This window comes from Geotrypetes seraphini, chromosome 3 (genome assembly GCF_902459505.1).
Source record: "Geotrypetes seraphini chromosome 3, aGeoSer1.1, whole genome shotgun sequence".
NCBI lineage: Eukaryota > Metazoa > Chordata > Amphibia > Gymnophiona > Dermophiidae > Geotrypetes > Geotrypetes seraphini.
The window spans coordinates 313535679-313554982 of NC_047086.1; the positions used below are offsets into that span (position 1 = coordinate 313535679).

At 38.6% G+C, this 19304-nt stretch overlaps 1 protein-coding gene across 2 annotated transcripts in view; it reads right to left on the reverse strand.

The window, feature by feature from the left end:
- SLX4IP (SLX4 interacting protein) overlaps window positions 1-19304 on the reverse strand; it is a 150936-nt gene that overhangs the window by 47746 nt on the left and 83886 nt on the right. For both annotated transcript variants that reach the window (XM_033936687.1, XM_033936688.1), the window contains exon 4: window positions 14472-14595. In XM_033936687.1, the coding sequence (XP_033792578.1) occupies window positions 14472-14595 (124 nt within the window). The remainder of the gene's footprint in view (window positions 1-14471; window positions 14596-19304) is intronic.

A 19304-nucleotide genomic window follows, 5' to 3' on the forward strand; every position in this document is an offset into this window, starting at 1 on the left:
AGCCGCTCTCATTTTGCTTACGTATTGTGGCTGAACTGGCTTGCTGGAGCAAATATTTTTTCTACTTGTGTTTTCTATCCATGAGTTTTGTCTGCTAAGAATTTTTGCCACAGGTTTAAAATACAGAAGTATTATTCTTTCTCAGCAGTTCAATCTCCCATCAGTCTCTTGGGATTGCTCTTACCCTTTTCCCCTCATATCCCATGATTCCCTCTTCCAGACACATCTCCCTCATACAAACCAGCAAGAAGGACAGAGACAATTTTATTTATTTATAAGCTTTATATTATGCTTCTCCAGCAATTTGATCAAAGCAATATACATTTATACTAACAAAATATAAAATATTTATTACAATAATTTACAATTAAAAATGACAGAGAAAAAGGTTTCTGCACATACTGGATACCTGGGGACAAACATAAAATGAGGCTGAGTTAGCACAAGCTTGAAACTTGTGAGCAATAGCATCAATTGTCAAGGCTAGAACTTCAGTCAAAACTAGGTTCAATAAGGGGATCATTCATCAATGGGCATTAAGCAATTTAGTACACACTAAATAAGATGGCCTTTATATTGATATGGACATCTTAGCGGTTAGTGTGCGCTAAATCGTTTGGCATCCATTGATGAATTCCCCCCAAATGACAAAAATAAGGCCCATACAGAGATCTGTATAACAAGAGACAACAAAAAACAAGGTCTTGATGAGATTTATAAATCATCCAGATTCAGATACAGATGTGCTATCGAGGTGCCCAAACTCGTTATTTGACCACTGTGGCAATGAAAAGATCCTCAAATGGTTTGTTCAAGAGCTGCTAATAACTAGTCAGACTGTTCCAAAGCAGAGTTTGCTCACGCCATGAAAGGCTGCACCTCTGCCTCCAGGGCCCTCAGGTTCAGTGCACATATTCTATAAATTTAGGAGAATCTGCTCATTAACTGACCCTAGGAAAACTTGGATTCTTAGTACATGGGACTGCCATATGATCTGTATGTGAGGGAACCAGAAAGAGAAATTACTGAAATCGCCAAAAGTAATGTTGGTAAAAAGTTGAAGTGCATAATACTTGCATATGCAAAAGAAAATATCCAAATTAATACATAAATTGCCACACATGCATAAATATGTTGGAAAATATAATCACAAATATTTATTATACAATAATTGAAAACATTACAAATATATTTACCAAATATCAGGGGGGGGGTGCAATTCGGAATATGCATGTTTTATTGTAATCCACTTAGGTCTCAAGTGGATTAGCTGTTTTTAAAATAAATAAATAGATAGCTTTTAGGTTCATGGGTAATTTTCACTTATTACTTACCCAGATAAATCTTTAAAGTTAGACATTCAGACCACAGCAGTTGTCAGTTTCTAAGTTGCATGTTGGGCCATATCCAGGTTCTAGCACTAAACATCTGGGTTTGTGTGGTAACATGGAAGTTAATTGGGTATTGGTCAATATTCAGTCCAGTGCCAATCAGGTAGAAATATAGAAACATGACGGCAGATAAAGGTCAAATGGCCCATCCAGTCTGCCCATCCACAGCATCCACTATCTCCTCCTCTCCCTAAGAGATTCCCATGTGCCTGCCCCATGCTTTCTTGAATTCAGATAGTCTTTGTCTCCACCACCTCTACCAGGAGACTATGCCATGCATCTACCACCCTTTCTGTAAAAAAGTATTTCCTTAGACTACTTCTGAGCCTATCACCTCTTAACCTCATTCTATGCCCTCTCACTCTGGAGTTTCCTTTCAACTGACAGAGACTCACCTCATGCATATTTATGTCATATAGGTATTCAAACGTCTATCAAATCTCCCCTCTCTCGCCTTTTCTTTAAAATAGGGGAGTCAAACTCAGGCCAAATCTGGCCCGCAGTGCAATTATATTTGGCCTGCGAGAAAATACCAAATGTCTACTAGAACTGGTAGCTATACTATCTTCATGATATGTGTCAGTTGTTTTTAGACCTTTCACTTTTATTTATTATTTTTAATCAGGTTTTAATTCATCATGTGACCATAGATTTCTTTAGCTTTTTTTGTGCCACTTTTTGCTTATCATTACGGTTGTGAATACGGCACTTGTCATGTGACACCCCCCCCCCCCTCTTTTTAAATTGCCGGCATTTTTCGGTTTGCTCAGCTCAGAGTGCTACAGATTGTCTCTACTAGGTAAGAGCCACCATGGCTTTATTTCATTCTTCCTTTTTATTTTTAACGTGCACAGTTATTTTAAGTTATCTTAAGTTCCCATAAAATATTAGCTGATGATTTTTATGTTTTCTATAGTCTATTGCCACACTGCAACATTTGTTAGTGCAGGACAGCTACACTTTTTTCACGTTCTGCAGCAGAGACTTTTATTTATGCATTTTTAAACCTTTCTGCATGCAAGATTTTGTTATTATTTAGTTTCACTTTTTATATTATATATTTTTTGTTGGATTTTAGTTTATTATGTGCCCGCGATGCTTCTTTGGTGACTTTTATGTTTACACTCTTAGGGGTTCTTTTACAAAGGCGTGGTAGCGGTTTAATGCGCGGAATACCGTGCGTTAAACTGCCTGCCGCGCTAGTACCTAACGCCTCCATGATGATTAGGATTTTAGGTTGCCGCGGGGGTTAGCGCGTGATGAAATGTCCGACGCGCTAACCCCCGTAGTGCGCCTTGATCAAAGGAGCCCTTAGTTTCTTTTGCCGAAACTTGTCCTTAAACATGGTTACGACCATGGCACTTATTTTGGTTGGCCTGCAACTTTGTCCAAGTTTTAATTTTGGCCCACTGTGTATTGAGTTTGACACCCTTGCTCTAAAGTAGATATATTGAGATATTTGAGTCTGTCCCCCATATGCCTTACAACTCAGACCACTGACCATTTTAGCAGCCTTCCTCTGGACTGATACCATCCTGTTTATATCTTTTTGAAGGTGCAGTCTCCAGAACTCCAGAACTGTATATAATACTCTAAATGAAGTCTCACCAGTCTTATACAGGGGCATCAATACCTCCTTTTTCCTCCTGGCAGTTCTTCTCCCTATATTCCCAAGCATCCGTCTAGCTTTCGCCATCACATTTTCAACCAGTTTGGCCACCTTATGATCATCACATACTATCATACCCAAGTTCCACTCCTTTTTTGTACATAAAAGTTCTTCACCCCCTAAACTGTGTCATTCCCTCAGGTTTTTGCAACCCAAATGCATGACCTTGCATTTCTTAGCATTATATCTTAGTTGCTAATTTAAGATCAATCCTCAAGCTTCACTAGGTACTGCCTCATGTTATCCACCTTATCAGGAGTGTCTACTCTATTGCAGATGTTGGTATCATCTGCAAATCTTATCAGACAGCCCTTCAGCAATATTACTTTTAAAAATGTTAAAAAGAACAGGCCCAAGAACCAAACCTTGCATCCTTTCCCTCATAGCTTATCAATCTCCAAGGAAGGAAACTAGTACACTCCTTGTTCCCTGCTTGTTTATATATGGTGCCACTGTGGCATTGCTGGACAAAACTCCTACTGCTGTCCCCTCTAGAAGAGGAAGAAAGCACAATATGGCCAACAAAATTGTCCTAATTTCCAAGTGATTGATAAGCCACAAGGCTTCCTGAGCTGATAAATGTCCTTGAACTGACTTCCCTAGGCAATGGGCTCCCCAACCTTACATAATGGTATCAGTTCTTACAACTATCCAGTCAAGGGGTTCCAGAGTGATGCCCCATAAATTGTGAAATAGCTCATTAAGCTAGCTGCCTCCTGACAGAAGCTGAAATGGCAGATAAGCCTGGAATTTTTAAGAGTGAGGGGATCATCTTGATAGTAATATGTGTTGAATAGCTTCATGTGCACCAAGGTACTACCTCCACCATTGCCAACATAGAACTGAGAAGCTGAAGATAATCCAAGAATCCTGCTTGGAAACCAACTAAGGGGGAACACAAATCTTTTCCTTGTGCAAGAATACTGTGACCAAAAACATCACTTTGGAGAATTTCCTGGGTGTTTTTGCCAAATTGAAGAACACGGTGCTGAAATAATGCTCCCCTAGCACACAAGATCTCATGTATAGCCTGTGAGCTTCCCTGAGTAGAACATGAAATATGCTTCACATAAGTCACGAGAACTGAGGAATTTCCCTGGCTTGACCAAAGACATCACCAAATACAAGGTTTACATTTGAAAATGGGATCCCAAAGAGCAGTGTTAACTTCCTTCAGATTTGGAATGGGCCCTTTAGGATGCTGGGAATGATTAAGAAGGGGATCACAAACAGATCAGAGAAGGTTATCATGCCGCTGTACTGTTATTCCAGGGGGTGCCGTACATGAAGAAGGACACAGTACTACTCGAAAGGGTCCAGAGAAGAGCGATTAAAATGATTAAGGGGCTGGAGGAGTTGCCATACAATGAGAGACTAGAGACACTGGGCCTCTTCTCCCTTGAAAAGAGGAGACTGAGAGGGGACATGATAGAAACATTCAAGATAATGAAGGGAATAGACTTAGTAGATAAAGACAGGTTGTTCACCCTCTTCAAGGTAGAGAGAATGAAAGGGCACTCTCTAAAGTTAAAAGGGGATAGTTTCCATACAAACATAAGGAAGTTCTTCACCCAGAAAGTGGTTGAAAACTGGAATGCTCTTCCGGAGGCTGTTATAGGGGAAAACACCCTCCAGGGATTCAAGACAAAGTTAGACAAGTTCCTGCTGAACCAGAAAGTACGCAGGTAAGGCTAGACTCAGTTAGGGCACTGATGTTTGACCTAAGGGCCGCCACGTGAGCAGACTTCTGGGCACGATGGACCACTGGTCTGACCCAGCAGTGGCAATTCTTATGTTCTTAGGATATGCTCCTTCATTTCAACAGGCTTGGCTGTAATATGAATATTAAAGTCCATTATTTGTACAGTCACTTCGATCGCTTTCCAGAGAACCTTGGTGACTTAAGCAAAGAGCAAGGTGAAAGATTTAACCAAGACATAAAAACAATGAAAGCCAGATGCCAAGGAAGATGGGACTCTCAGACATCTTACAAAAAGAGCTTCTTGTGTGTTGAATGACTGGAAAGTTTGCATCAAACTTGTGCTTTTGGTATGAAATAAGTAGATTTTCATGTTGTACACTTTTAATTTTTAACATGTTTCCTTCATGCTTAAACAATATTAATTTAAACACTACATTAAAATATCCAGATTTTTTTTTTTACAAATTCTTTATTGATTTTCCAACTACCAACAGTGCAATAAACAAGTAAATGTACATATAATAATTCAATAAAAGCACATTCATCTTGCAAACTTTACATGAACAATCATTTTTACACCTTCCACCCACCCAATGACTCAACAATAATACACAAATACAATGAATGATTTTTTTAATGGGCAAGCAGAGTGAAGAGTTGTATATGATACATGTTCTGTATCTGAAAAAACTAGAGCTGACAGGAGAAAACTGGTGCCATTTTTGGAATCAGCAGGTCGAATATACCCAGAAACAGATCTAACATTTGAGTGTTGGCCAGTGTAATTCAAATCATAGTTACCATATGCTAGGGTCCATATTAGGAGCCATCACCTACGAAAAAGATCTAGGTGCGTAGACGAGCCAAAAAAGCAAACAGGATGCTAAGAGCTATTAAGAAAGGGATTGTATATAAAACCAAGATTATTATAACACCTCTGTGTCCATGATACAACCTCACCTTGAGTATTGCATTTGATTCTTGGTGCTGTATCTCAAAAGATATTTAACGGAATTAGAAAAGATTCAAAGAAGAGTGACCAAAATGATAAAGGGAATTGAACTAAAGAGGTTAGGTCTCTTCAACTTGGAAAAGATGACTGATTGAGGTTTACAAAATCTTGAGTGTTGAGTGGTGTAGAACAGATAAAAAGTTAATCTATTTTTTTTTTACTCATTCGAAAATTACAAAGACTAGGGGACACTCCATAAAGTTACATGGAAATACCTTTAAAATAAGTAGCAGGAAATATTTTTTCATTCAACAAAAAGATAAGTTCTGGAACTTATTGCCAGAACATATGATAACTGCAGCTAGTATGGCAGGGTTTAAAAAGGGTTTGGATAAGTTCCTGGAGGAAAGGTCCATAATCTGCTATTGAGGCAGACATGGGAGAAGGACCTGCTTGCCCTGGGATCAGTAGCATGGAAGGTTGCTACTATTTGGGTTTCTGCCAGGCACTTGTGATCTGGATTAGTCACTGCTGAAAACAGAATACAGGGCTAGATGGACCTTTGATATGACCCAATATGGCTTTTTCTTATGTTTCTATGAGATAGCAGAAGACTATGACTGACTAAAATCAAAGGCTGCAGATAAATTTAAGGACAATACTAAGTCTACTTTCAACATTTGACAATACCGGGTCTATTTTTCAACATTCAAAAGCAGAGTGGAGATCACTCAGGAAGACAGTGATGATGTTTCCATGTTGGTTTTTGTCCATGGTGAAAACAAATCTGACGGGAGTAAAAGATGTGATATTGGGTGACATGTTGCAGAATCTGTTGAAAAGTCAACCTCTCAACAAGCAGAGATGTTAAGATGGGGTAGTAACTAGATTTACACCTGCTGAAGCCTTCATTCAATAACATTAAACCTAACCATTGAGAATGTCCCGGGATCCACCCATACTCCTCTCATAGCCAAGTCCCTTTTGAGTTGCACACTGTGAAATTTAGGTGTGGATGGTTTAATATATCAACTAGGGCAGATAAGTGCCCAAATCCAAATTGTTGTGAGTTAATTCCAATTATTGATGCCTCATTAACTAATTTGTATATGCATCTGCCCTGGGTGACCTATAGAATCTAGGGTAAAGTGTGCATTTTCTAAACTTATTTCTTTTTTGGGGGAGCAGAAGATGGAAGTTAGCAGCTTGTAAGATGTATAGAGGAGAAAAGGCCCTAGGAGAAGGAGAGGGAAAGGGTAAGAAACTTCAAAACTTCATGCATCATTCTCTGTATACTTTACGGAAACTCCGCGGTTCCTCTTATCCAGCTCTTCTCCAAGGCATGGTCTATTTCCCGCAGAACCCTCAACAGAATACTTCTAAATCTCCCTTCCACAAAAAATCTGCAATACAAGCGTGTTTTACACTCCATGCCCACCTTTCTAGGCGTAAAAACTTGGAATGACCTTACTGAAATGACCAGGATGGAACCTAACCACATCAAATTCCGGAAGAAACTGAAAACTCATCTAGTTGACACCTAATCACTTGTATCCTCTTCTCCTCCCGTATCTTCCTGCCCTCCATTGTCCTCCCTACCCTTTTGTAACCCCTTCCTCTGTAATGTCACCAAGAACTTGTATAGATATGTGCGACGCACAAATGGAAGAAATAAAATAAAAATAAATAAGAAACATGGTAGGGTAGAATTAGTGAGTGAAACGTGCATTATGTGGATTTTTGTGATTGTGTATTTTCTGGTTTTATATTTCTGTATATGTTTCTGGCTTTCGTGTATGTTTGAGTCTAAATCACTTTGATGAAATATTTTATTGATATAGGCAGGATATGTGTTTTAATAGACAATGATAAAAAAGTGAAATAGGGTACAAAAGAGGAGGTGAATCAGGATATCTGGGAAAGATAAAATGAGAGAGGGTGGGGAACACTGCTTATGGAGAAAAACAAAGTGAATGATATAGATGACAACTGTTTTCATTCTGAATTTGCTGGGGTTTCCTTATAACTTCATTTGCCTCTATCCAGTGCTCTGCAAGGGATTGATGACATCTAGTGGCCCATACAAGGCTGAGCTCATTTAGCTAAATCACAGCTCTGAACAAAAATTCAGCATACATGACTTAATCATTCAAGTAAGTTCATGATCCTGTATTGGTTCCAATATCATGAAACTGAAAGACATCATGACTGATGAAATATTTCTACATAGACTATTACAAAAAAGTTAGTTTATTGAAACTGAACATTAATGAAAGCCTTCATGTAATGCTGTGTCCTGAAGTATTTGAGAAGAGAGATTCCACATTATAAGATGCTTTGTGAAACCATTGAAAAGCTAATGTAAGCCACTCAGATTTGACTATTCCAGTCATTAGTAGGGGCATATAAGCTTAAATAAATAAACAATATTTTCTCTTTAAATAAATGTATATGGCTCCATTGCCATATAATAAACTTTACTAATGTTTTAATACTTTATTAAGTAATTTTAGAAATGATCTGAAAATATTTTCCTATGAAAACATGGAGACATAAAATAAGCAGTGAAAAAGAAAATTAGGTATACAATAAAGCAATGGGAAAATAAAATAACTAACCCCCTATTCTATTAAACTGCACTAGCAGTTTTTAGCGCAGACAGCCGCGCTGCTCCCGACACTCATAGGAACTCTATGAGTGTCGGGAGCAGCTTGGGCCATTCAGTGCGGCTCCCCGCACTAAAAACTGCTAGTGCAGTTTAATAGAAGAGACCCTAAATAATGCAGAAAATACACTAGGCTATATTTTTATAGGTCATTTAGAGAGCTCACCTAAGCTGGATCAGAGAGAGCAGTTCAACATGAGTGAAGAAGCCTTTATGCTAGTCAGCTACAAGCTGGCTATGATTATGGATGAAGAATCTAGGCCTTAAACTCAATCATCTCTAACAATGCATGCAGAGTTGTTTTCATAAAATAAAATTCTTGGAGTTCTCCTATAGTCTTATTGGCTCCTTATGCGTCAAAGTGATGATTCCTGGCTACTTTCCAAACACATTTCCTAGATTTCTTCTAAAAGGGTGGTGGAAATAAGGATTAAGACAGGCTCATATTGTATATACAGTACTCAAATATAAACAGAGGTAACCTTTTTTCTCCTAACAAAAGAAAGGAAAAGGGATTGGGATTTGTATACTACCTTTTTGCAGTTTTACACGGTTTACATACAGGTACATGAAGTATTTCTCTACTGTCCTGGTGGGCTCATAATCTATCTAATGTACCTGGGACAGTGAAGGATTAAGTGACTTGCCGAGGGTCACAGGAAGCAGCAGGGTTTGAACCCACAATCCCAGGGTGCTGCTGAGGCTGTAGCTCTAACAACACTCTTGAATATAAACAATGCCCTGCCTTGCCAGGTTCTGTATCCAACCCCCCCTCCCTCCCTGCCCGGCTCTGCACTCTGTCCCCACTCTCTTCCTCCCTCCCATGATGCCTTGCAGGCCTTTCTCTGGGCCTGTAAAAAGCCCTGGTGGTCGGGAGGTGAGCTGGGACAGAAAGGATCCCTCCCGCCTCTAAAACATCCTACCTCCTTCCCGCACCCAGAAAGCCTACCTTGAAATCCCTGGTGGTCCAGTGGTGAACCGGGGCAGAAGCGATCTTTCTATGCTCTTGCCCCATGCGAACTGCTTTCTACAATGGATGCAGCAAACCCCTCGAGACCGTGGGAACTCACAATAACTCGCGGCAACAATTTTAGATGGCAGCTTGCACAAGGCAGAAGCATAGGAACATAGCTCATGCCCCGTTTCACTGCTGGACCACCAGGACTTTCGAAGAAGATATTCTAGAGGTCTGGGAGGTGGAAGGGAGGTAGGATATTTTAGAGTCAGCCAGGACAGGAGGGATCCCTCCTGTCTCGGCTCACCACTTGGAACACCAGGGCTTATGGCAAGCTCAGGGGAGGCCCAAAACAGGTCCAGGAGGGTGCTGGGCGGGTGCCAGTTGGGATATAAAACAAGACCCCCATTTTGGGGTCTTTTTTTTGCCCCAAAATCTCACTTTATATTCGAGTATATACGGTACTATGGTCATGCTATCTGGTAGAGAGTACTAACCTTCTGGCTCTATGAAACAGCCTGCAATAGATTAAATGCTATTTCCCCTTTCTGATAGTCCCTTAGAAAATGCTAAGCTGGAAACATGATGTACCACTTAAATTCAGTTTTAATATTCTTCCCTGCTATAAAATATAAGTAAATATAAAAGACTATTCTCAAGGACCTCCCCCCTCCAAAGTTAAAAGCTGTGTGAAATAACAACATGTTTAGAAAACAGACTGCAAACAGGTCAATATTTTATATTTACAGGTCACATTTCTGGTAATAAATAAGTAAATTTCTATAAGCCATGTCAGAAATGGATAAGCTTTTTGTACATTTCCAGAATATTCTCTTGATTACAATGAAATCCATGCATTTTTTTCTTTTAAACAGTATTTAAACAAACAAAAAAACAACAACAAATTGTTATGAAAGCAGGCATATGCACAGAATAACAAAAATGACATCATTATTTGGGAATACAATTTAAAAATGTAAAAAGTTTCATATGGGTTGCATGTTTGTCTTAAACAGAATGGCACATACAGATCTATCAATATCTTCATTTTCATGGGAACACACCATGCATGACTGTGAATATGCGAAAATAAAAAAGAATAGCAAACACCGGTTACACTTTATTTTGAGAATAAGCGAATCCATGAATATGGAATGCACGAATAACAAGAATGCACTGTAATTTAGGCTTGCTGTGACAAAGGGTATGAAGATTTATGATAATTAATCCTGCATCAAGATTTCACCTAAATAGAGGAAATGTTTTTCTACAGCTTCTGATAATAGTTTTTCATAGATCAAAACAACCTAGATTCTGCAAATTTGAATGTATGTACAAAAAATAAGATTTCTGTGCGCATTAAATTCAAACATCTCATTTAGGTTTTTAAGTGCCTAAAACACTTCTGCCGTATCTGTCAAACAATCTCATTTCCTACACTCCTTTGTTTGTGCTTCACCCATTGCAAGAGGCCCTTCTTTCTCTCCCTCCTCCTCCTCTTATGTCAAGGGATACAACCTTTAGTTATGCCAGACCGCAGCCATGGAATTCCCTATCCCTGGAAAACAGACTCCCACCTTCACTTTTCAAATTTAATAAACAGAAAAAAACTTACCGTATATACTCAAATATAAGTCGATCCAAATATAAGTCAAGACTACTAGAAAGGGTCCAGAGAAGAGCGACTAAGATGGTTAAGGGGCTGGAGGAGTTGCCGTACAGTGAAATGTAATGTAATGTAATGTAATTTATTTCTTATATACCGCTACATCCGTTAGGTTCTAAGCGGTTTACAGAAAATATACATTAAGATTAGAAATAAGAAAGGTACTTGAAAAATTCCCTTACTGTCCCGAAGGCTCACAATCTAACTAAAGTACCTGGAGGGTAATAGAGAAGTGAAAAGTAGAGTTAGAGGAAAAATAAAAATAAAATAAACATTTTAACAAGACAGCATTGATCTAAATACTTTGGAAGGTAGAAGAGAGGAGAGAAAGGAATAGAAGCAGAAGGGGGAGCCGTTGAACAGTAGAATTCTGGAGAAATTTAAATGATAGAAATAGAACAAAACAAAGACAAAAGGCAAAACAATAGATAAGATTAAAGATAAATCATAAGCTGGAAAGAAAAATAAAATAAAACTTTGTCTTCAATCCACGGTTTCAGCGTCAGTGATGAAGTGGAGCAAGTAAGTTTAGGAGATTAGAGAAACTGGGTCTTTTCTCCCTCGAACAGAGGACATGATCAAAACATTCAAGGTACTGAAGGGAATAGACTTAGTAGATAAGGGCAGGTTGTTCACCCTCTCCAAGGTAGGGAGAATGAGAGGGCACTCTCTAAAATTGAAAGGGGATAGATTCCGTACAAATGTAAGGAAGTTCTTCTTCACCCAGAGAGTGGTAGAAAACTGGAAAGCTCTTCCGGAGTCTGTCATAGGGGAAAACACCCTCCAGGGATTCAAGACAAAGTTAGATAAGTTCCTGTTGAACTGGAATGTACGCAGATAGGGCTAGTTTCAAGTTAGGGCGCTGGTCTTTGACCAGAGGGTCGCCGTGTGAGCAGACTGTTGGTCACAATGGACCACTGGTCTGATCCAGCAGCAGCATTAATTCTTATGTTCTTATGACCCCAATTTTTTCCCCACAAAAAGGAGGAAAAATGGTTCACTTGAATATAAGACAGAGGCTTAATATTCAAGTGCCCTGCTAGAATCTGCACCCAGCGCCCCCTCCCTCACTCTCTTGATGACCCTTGGATGGATGTCATCCTATCACGGGGATTTATCGCTCTTAGGTCTATCAATCTTCCTGCATACCTCTTCTAGACTGACCGTCAACCCTGTCAGTTTCCCGTCTTCGTTTCCAGCATATAGCCTGATGGGTTCCGGTATGCTGTATATATCCTCTTCGGTAAATACAGTGCAAAAAATGTGTTCAGTTTGTTGGCGATTGCTTTGTCCTCCTTTAGCACTCCCTTTATTCCATGGTCATCTAACGATCCCACCGCTTACTTCACGGGTCGTTTCTCCTTGATATATCGAAAGAATGGCTTGAAGTTTTTTGCCTCCTTGGCTATTTTTTCCTCGTAGTCTCTTTTGGCACCTTTTACCGCCTTATGGCACCTGCGTTGATGTTGTTTGTGCTTATTCCAGTTTTCATCTGTTCTTGATCTTTTCCATTCCTTAAACAAAGTTTTCTTGTCTCTGATCTGATGCAACCAGAGACTCACTAGACCAGGGGTGTCAAAGTCCCTCCTCGAGGGCCGCAATCTAGTCGGGTTTTCAGGATTTCCCCAATGAATATGCATGAGATCTATTTGCATTCAATGAAAGCAGTGTATGCGCTCAATCAAACCCACCAGTGGACGAACCTGAGGCGAGCTATGCTCCCAAGGGAATGGTTCCTGAGCTTCTGAACTGTGAATGTAGGCTGTCCAAGTGGGTATACTGCATAGCAGCTGACCCCTTGGAAGCAGACCCTCTGCCTAAGAGTCTGTGGTCTCCCACATCCAGAGCTATCTCTCAATGTGATCCTCTAACAGCAGGGGTCTCAAAATCCCTCCTTGAGGGCACCAATCCAGTCGGGTTTTCAGGATTTCCCCAATGAATATGCATTAGATCTATTTGCATGACTGCTTTCAATGCATATTCATTGGGAAAATCCTGAAAACCCGACTGGATTGCAGCCCTCAAGGAGGGACTTTGAGATCCCTGCTCTACAGCAAGAAAAATACTGAATTTAAAGAAAAAACAAACATGAGCAGAAAAGATAAGATCCTACCATCTTACTTGAAGGAAGACAACTGAAGAATTGGAGGGCAGCTCAGAGGTAAGAGAGGAGGAGCAAAAGTATGCAAATGAAGCTTCCTATAAGAGTTCTCATGAGAAGGGATGAACTACCAGAAGGTTCAGGAATAGCGTACAGTTGTACAAGAAAATAACAGATCAAACAACTTATTAAAGTACTATCTTCAAACTTACAAGCCAGTATCTCTAATGAGGGTGAAGTGAAAGATTCAAGCAATGAACTTTAAAACAGATGTTCTATATTAAACCTAATCCTCCTCCTCCTCTTTATCCAGATCTAGGCAATGAGAGAATTAGAATTTTAAATGCTGGAGGGCAAAAGTTCATTCAAAAGAGGATCACTGTCTGTCTGTAATCAAGTTTCCATTAGGAATACAAATCCTGGATTTTGTTCTACAATTAAGGCCCTCAAAATACGGGACTTGCTTCCAACAGATCTTACATTTAAATAAAAACTCAGAATTGGAATCACAGAACCATGGTCAGTCCTGGACAATTGTACAGATTTAAAATATTGTGTTTTCAATCTACTGTTATACTTCCTAGAAGGATTTTAAGAAGATTGTTTATGATGCCTATAATATGCCAATCTTATGTTGTATATAATCACAAATTAATATGAAATCGCTAGATTGATAGCAGTCAGGATGGAATTGTAGCTGTCAATTATTAGATATAATAAATGGAATAAAATTAGCTGTATGAGCTAATAAGGACTGAAAACTCAGCCCATCCATTAAAACAGTAACTAAAACTAAATATGCTAGCTACTCCATCTTGGAAACAATAAAACAATCTACCAAAAAGACCTTATCAGACAGCCTATTATCAATTCACCTAAAAACCTTCCCAGACAATACAAACTAAAATCACTAAAATACAAAGCTGCATACAAAGTTGCATGTGAAAAGTTGTGCAAAGGGGTAGGGCGTGCTCCTTTGGCATGCCCCTTCAGCCTGATGCCTCAGGCACCAGCATCACTTTTATTGAGGGGGTGTGATGTCATCAAGGTGCATCCAGCCAGGTGCACAAAGTCTCTGTCTACAGTTCCCAAGTAGTTTAACTGAGAATATAGATGGCACATAGTTCAGATGAAATAATGACAGTTTAGAAGCATATGTATATCAATTTTCTGACATTTATTACAATTCAACTTGTGTAAAAAAAAAAATCAACTCATATGCTTACTATGATTGTGGTCAAAAAGGATTCTCAGCACAAATATTTTTGCCTTCCTGATATACTGTGGAAAAACTGACCCCTTACCATTTTTTTGAACAGGTATAATATCAATGCTCACTTCCAACAACTTTGCTGCTTTTATTTTTTTACCTTTTAAGAACAAGGGACTGAACTGTGTGACTTCTTTGCGTTTTGATTGCACATGCTGTTTTCGACTTTCCAAGTATTGCTTAACTCTTGACTCAATGATGTCTTTCACCAAAGTGCAGATTTCCTGAAATTCACACAATTTACAATCATTTGTAAGATCAGACTAATACACAGCCACATAATTACAAAACCACATATGCAATTAGGTATCAAGGGTCTATAATAGTGGTTCCCAGACCTGGTCACTAGAGGCACCCCAGCCAGCACTGGAGATAATGTATGCAAATCTATCTGTTCATTGTTGATATCCTGAAAACCAGACTGGCCTCCAGGACCAGGTATAGAAGCCACTGATCTACAGTATTTCTATTAGGGATCTGCTTTTGTTGGAAACAAAAGAAAAAAGGTCAACAAAATCTCCAGGTTTGTTCCCTTTTGTTGAAAACTAAAGTTTTCCATTTCGCTTTAAAGTTTCAGTCCCTGCTCCTGCCAGCTAAAGATACTTTTCCAGGTTTCATTCAAAATTTGATATACCGCTTGTGAAAAACCTGTCAAAGCAATTTATAATAATCAAATACATGAGTGAATTGAGAAAAGAAACTACAACAAAATATAGGCAAGGGAGATAAAATAAGAAAGCAGAACACCTTGGAAACAAGGGTCAGGAAGAGTCATTAAAAAAAACAACACTGTCATGCTCAAAATTCCTGTCTCGGACAAGCACTGAAGTTTGTGTCATGGTCCATAAACTTTTTTCTATATATAAATCTTTATTGATTTTCCACACTAACAACAGTGCCTTTAACAATTAGATGTACATATAATGAATCAAGAAAAAGCATATTCATCTTTCAGAAACCATGAACGATCACTTTTGCCCCCTCCCCCTCTAATGACTAAACAGGAACCTTTCCCAATCTAACTTCTATAAAAAAAATCCTTAATAACCCCAGCCCAGCCCCCACCCCTTGGATGTATAGGTAATAACCAGAAATATATTAATAACTCATTCAATTATTATTAATAAAATTAGTCAAGGGACCCCATATTAGTTTAAATACCTTAGTATTACCCCATTGATCATTTTTTCCATCCTATAACAAAGACATAATGAGTGCCACCAGAAACTAAAATTCAAGCGATCAAAGTTTTTCCAATTTCTTGTGACTATTTGGATGGCTATCCCAGTCATAATCCCAAACAGTCTGTTTTTATGTCTATTAGTGGCTTAAACCTATAAACTTTAAGAAACAAATCTTAACCTTGAACTTAAATGCAACCAGTGAGCATTCCAAACAAAATCCTGAGTTATTTCTTATGCTCTTGGCTCTTACCCCATCTGCAGTCTGCAAAAGAGGAAAAAGAAATCCCCAATTGGCCAATGTTGTATAATGAATTGGAAAGGGGAAAGGGATTGGGACTTGTATATCGCCTTTTTGTAGTTATACAACCATACTCTCAGCAGTTTACAAAGTACAGATACTTATTTTTTATCTAGAACAATGGAGGATTGACTTGCCCAGGTTCACAAGCAGAAGCCCTGGGATTTGATCCCACAAACTTTGGAAGCAGAGGCATCAACTTTACCACTAGGCTACTCCTTACCTCCCACTGGCTGACATGAGGCTAGTGCTGTCATACAACACTGTCACAGCAAGAACAACATAGTATTTGTAAACTGTGGAACTGTGGACGGTCATTTTTGAAATGATGGAGGGAATTGGGACTTTTATGGATTCTGGAAGTCTAGAAAGATTAGAGGAGTAATAGTACTGCCTGTAGAATGGACGACATATGTAGAACCATGCAAATAACAGAATCAAGGTTGTTTAGAATGTCCCATCTTTTTTTGGTAAATTTTTATTGATTTTCAAACTAAAACAATGCAATACAAATAAGAGAATAAAAATTACTACATACATTGCATTATTAACTATACAGGTAATATGTATATCATTCAAAGTTCTTCCATTTTTCTTACTTTTATCATTAATATAATATAGGATATAATATGTTATGATAACTTAAATTACCCAAGTAACCAACAAGATTAATTCCCTCCCCCTTCTAACTTCCACCCTGGAAGTGTATAAGTAAATGAACAAAAGAAAAGAATAAATAAACATTATTATATTTTCACAAAGTTAGTCAATGGGCTCCACACTTTATTAAATGTACCACTAATACCCCTACATTCTGCGTTCATTCTTTCATATTTGTATATAGTACATACATTCACCCACCAAAAAGTGTAATTTATTCTATCATGGTTTTTCCAATTACTTGTGATCAATTGAATAGCTATACTTGTCAAAATCATAAAAAGACGGCTCTTATATTTGTCTAAAGTGGGTTTAACAAGTAGCATCATTCCACAAATTATGGTTTCATATGTTAGTGGAACATTTGATTCAAGAATAAGATTAATTTGCCCCCATATGGACTTCCAGAATATAAATATCAAAAGACAATAATACAACAGATGATCCAGAGTCCCTACATCAATATGACAATGCCAGCATCTATTAGACTTAGAACCATCTACTTTATTTAATCTAACTGGGGTCCAAAAAATCCTATGCAATAAAAATAACCATGTTTGTCTCATCTTCTGCTTGTTTTTCTGTCTCCATTTGTTATTGTTCATAACTAGGGATGTGGGTGGCTGACAGAGACCAGAGAAAAAGCAGACAAGTCAAAGATAGTGCCTCAAGTCATGGAGGTTACGTTAAGGCATTTGGTTATAAGTTCATAAAATTTCTATCTAATAACTACTGTGTACTAACACATGTCGGCTTTCCCCGCAGTGGAGTCTTCATTTTTGACCACTGCGTGAATTTCACTCTGCATGCTCATCAGTTGACTTCCTCCAAAATTAGTTGTAAATCAGCATTCCATTGTGACATAAACCTTTCTGGTGTAAAGCAAGCCCCCAATGCAACCAAGCACAATTCTGAACAAGGACAGTAGACTATTGATTAGAATTCATCCAATAATCAAGTCTTCTTCCTGAGCAGGATTTCTAAGAGATCTGTATTCTACAGCTGCCTGCTAATGCAGCCCTCAACTTTGAAAAGTTAAATTTTAGGAAATTATATTCCTCGATAAGTTATTTAAACAAAATCATTTTTTAATTTTAATATCAATTAAATGTTTACAAATTCAAAATACAATAAAAAAATAATTTATCCATGAACCTCAGTTAAAGAACATATGAACTTAAGAATAGCCTTACTGGGTCAGACCAATGGTCCATCAAGCCAGTAGCCCATTCTCACGGTGGCCAATCCAGGTCTCTAGTACCTGGCCAAAACCCAAGGAGTAGCAACATTCTATGCTACTGATCCAAGGCAAGCAGTGGCTTTCTCAATAACAGACTATGGACTTTTCCTCCAGGAAATTGTCCAAACTTTTCTTAAAACCAGCTACGTGATTCACTCTTACCACAACCTCTGGCAACGCATTCCAGAGCTTAACTATTCTCTGAATGAAAGAAAAGTCCACCTATTAGTTTTAAAAGTATTTCCCTTTAACTTCGAGTGTCCCCTAGTCTTTGAAATTTTTGACAGAGTGAAAAATTTATCCACTTGTACCCATTCTACTCCACTCAGGATTTTGTAGACTTCAATCATATCTCCCGTCAGGTGTCTCTTTTCCAAGCTGAAGAGCCCTAACCTTTATGTTGTCAACTGTCAAGAATACTGACCAATGGGATAACAAGAGATGCAGCTCCTCCATATACACTATAGTACTTACATACGAGGTCTGACATGTTCGCAAACTAATCCTACAAAAAGTGCTACATACTTCACTTCTGAATATCACTACCTTCAAAGTAGTACCTTCAAAGTACTCCCCTTGGGACAAAATTTTGGAATTATTTTTCTGGAATGCCCATCAGAGCTGTCATTATATTATCCTTGATGTCGTGAATGTCATCAAAATGTCTTCCTTTCAATATTTCCTTTATCTTTGGGTAAAGAAGAAAGTCATCGGGGGGCCAGATGAGGTGAGTAGGGTGCACGTTCCAACACAGTTATTTATTTTATGGCTAAAAATTCTCTCAGACAGTGCTGTGTGAGCTGGTGCACTGTCGTGATGCAAGAGTCATGACTTGTTGGTGAAAAGTTCAGGTCATTTTCGTCTAACCTTTTCATGCAGCCTTTTCAGCGCTTCCAAATAGTAAACTTGGTTCACTGTTTGTCCAGTTGGTACAAACTCATAATGAACAATCCCTCTGATATCAAAAAAGGTTAGCAGCATCATTTTGACTCTTCATTTGGATTGGAAGAATATTTTGGTCGTGGAGAATTGGTTGACTTCCATCGTGCATTTTGACGCTTTGTTTCAGGGTCATATTGGTATACCCATGTTTTACCCATGGTATACCCATGTGATAGTATGGCCGAAAACATCATCTTGCCTCTCCAAAAAGTCTTGGCAAACTTCGACTCTCCTTTGCTTTTGCTCATCAGTGAGCTTCTTCAGGACCATTTTTGCACACACCTTTCTCACGCCAAGATTTTTAGTTAAGATTTTACCATTTCTCTATCGATGTTTACTTGGTCTGTTCTTCTCACAGTCAGCTGACGATTTTGATGAAAAATTTTCACCAGTTCTGCTCGTTATTGGCTGCCCTGACCTTTCTTTATCAGTGACGCTTTCTCTCCCCTCAGAAAAATGTTTAATCCAGTTGTACACTGCTGTTTTCTTCATGGCATTATCCTCATAAACTTGGACTAGCATATCCCTGATTCCACTCTTGCCAAGTTTAACAAGAAATTTAATGTTTGTTTTTTGCTCTAATTCAAGCTCTGACATTCTTGTGAAGGC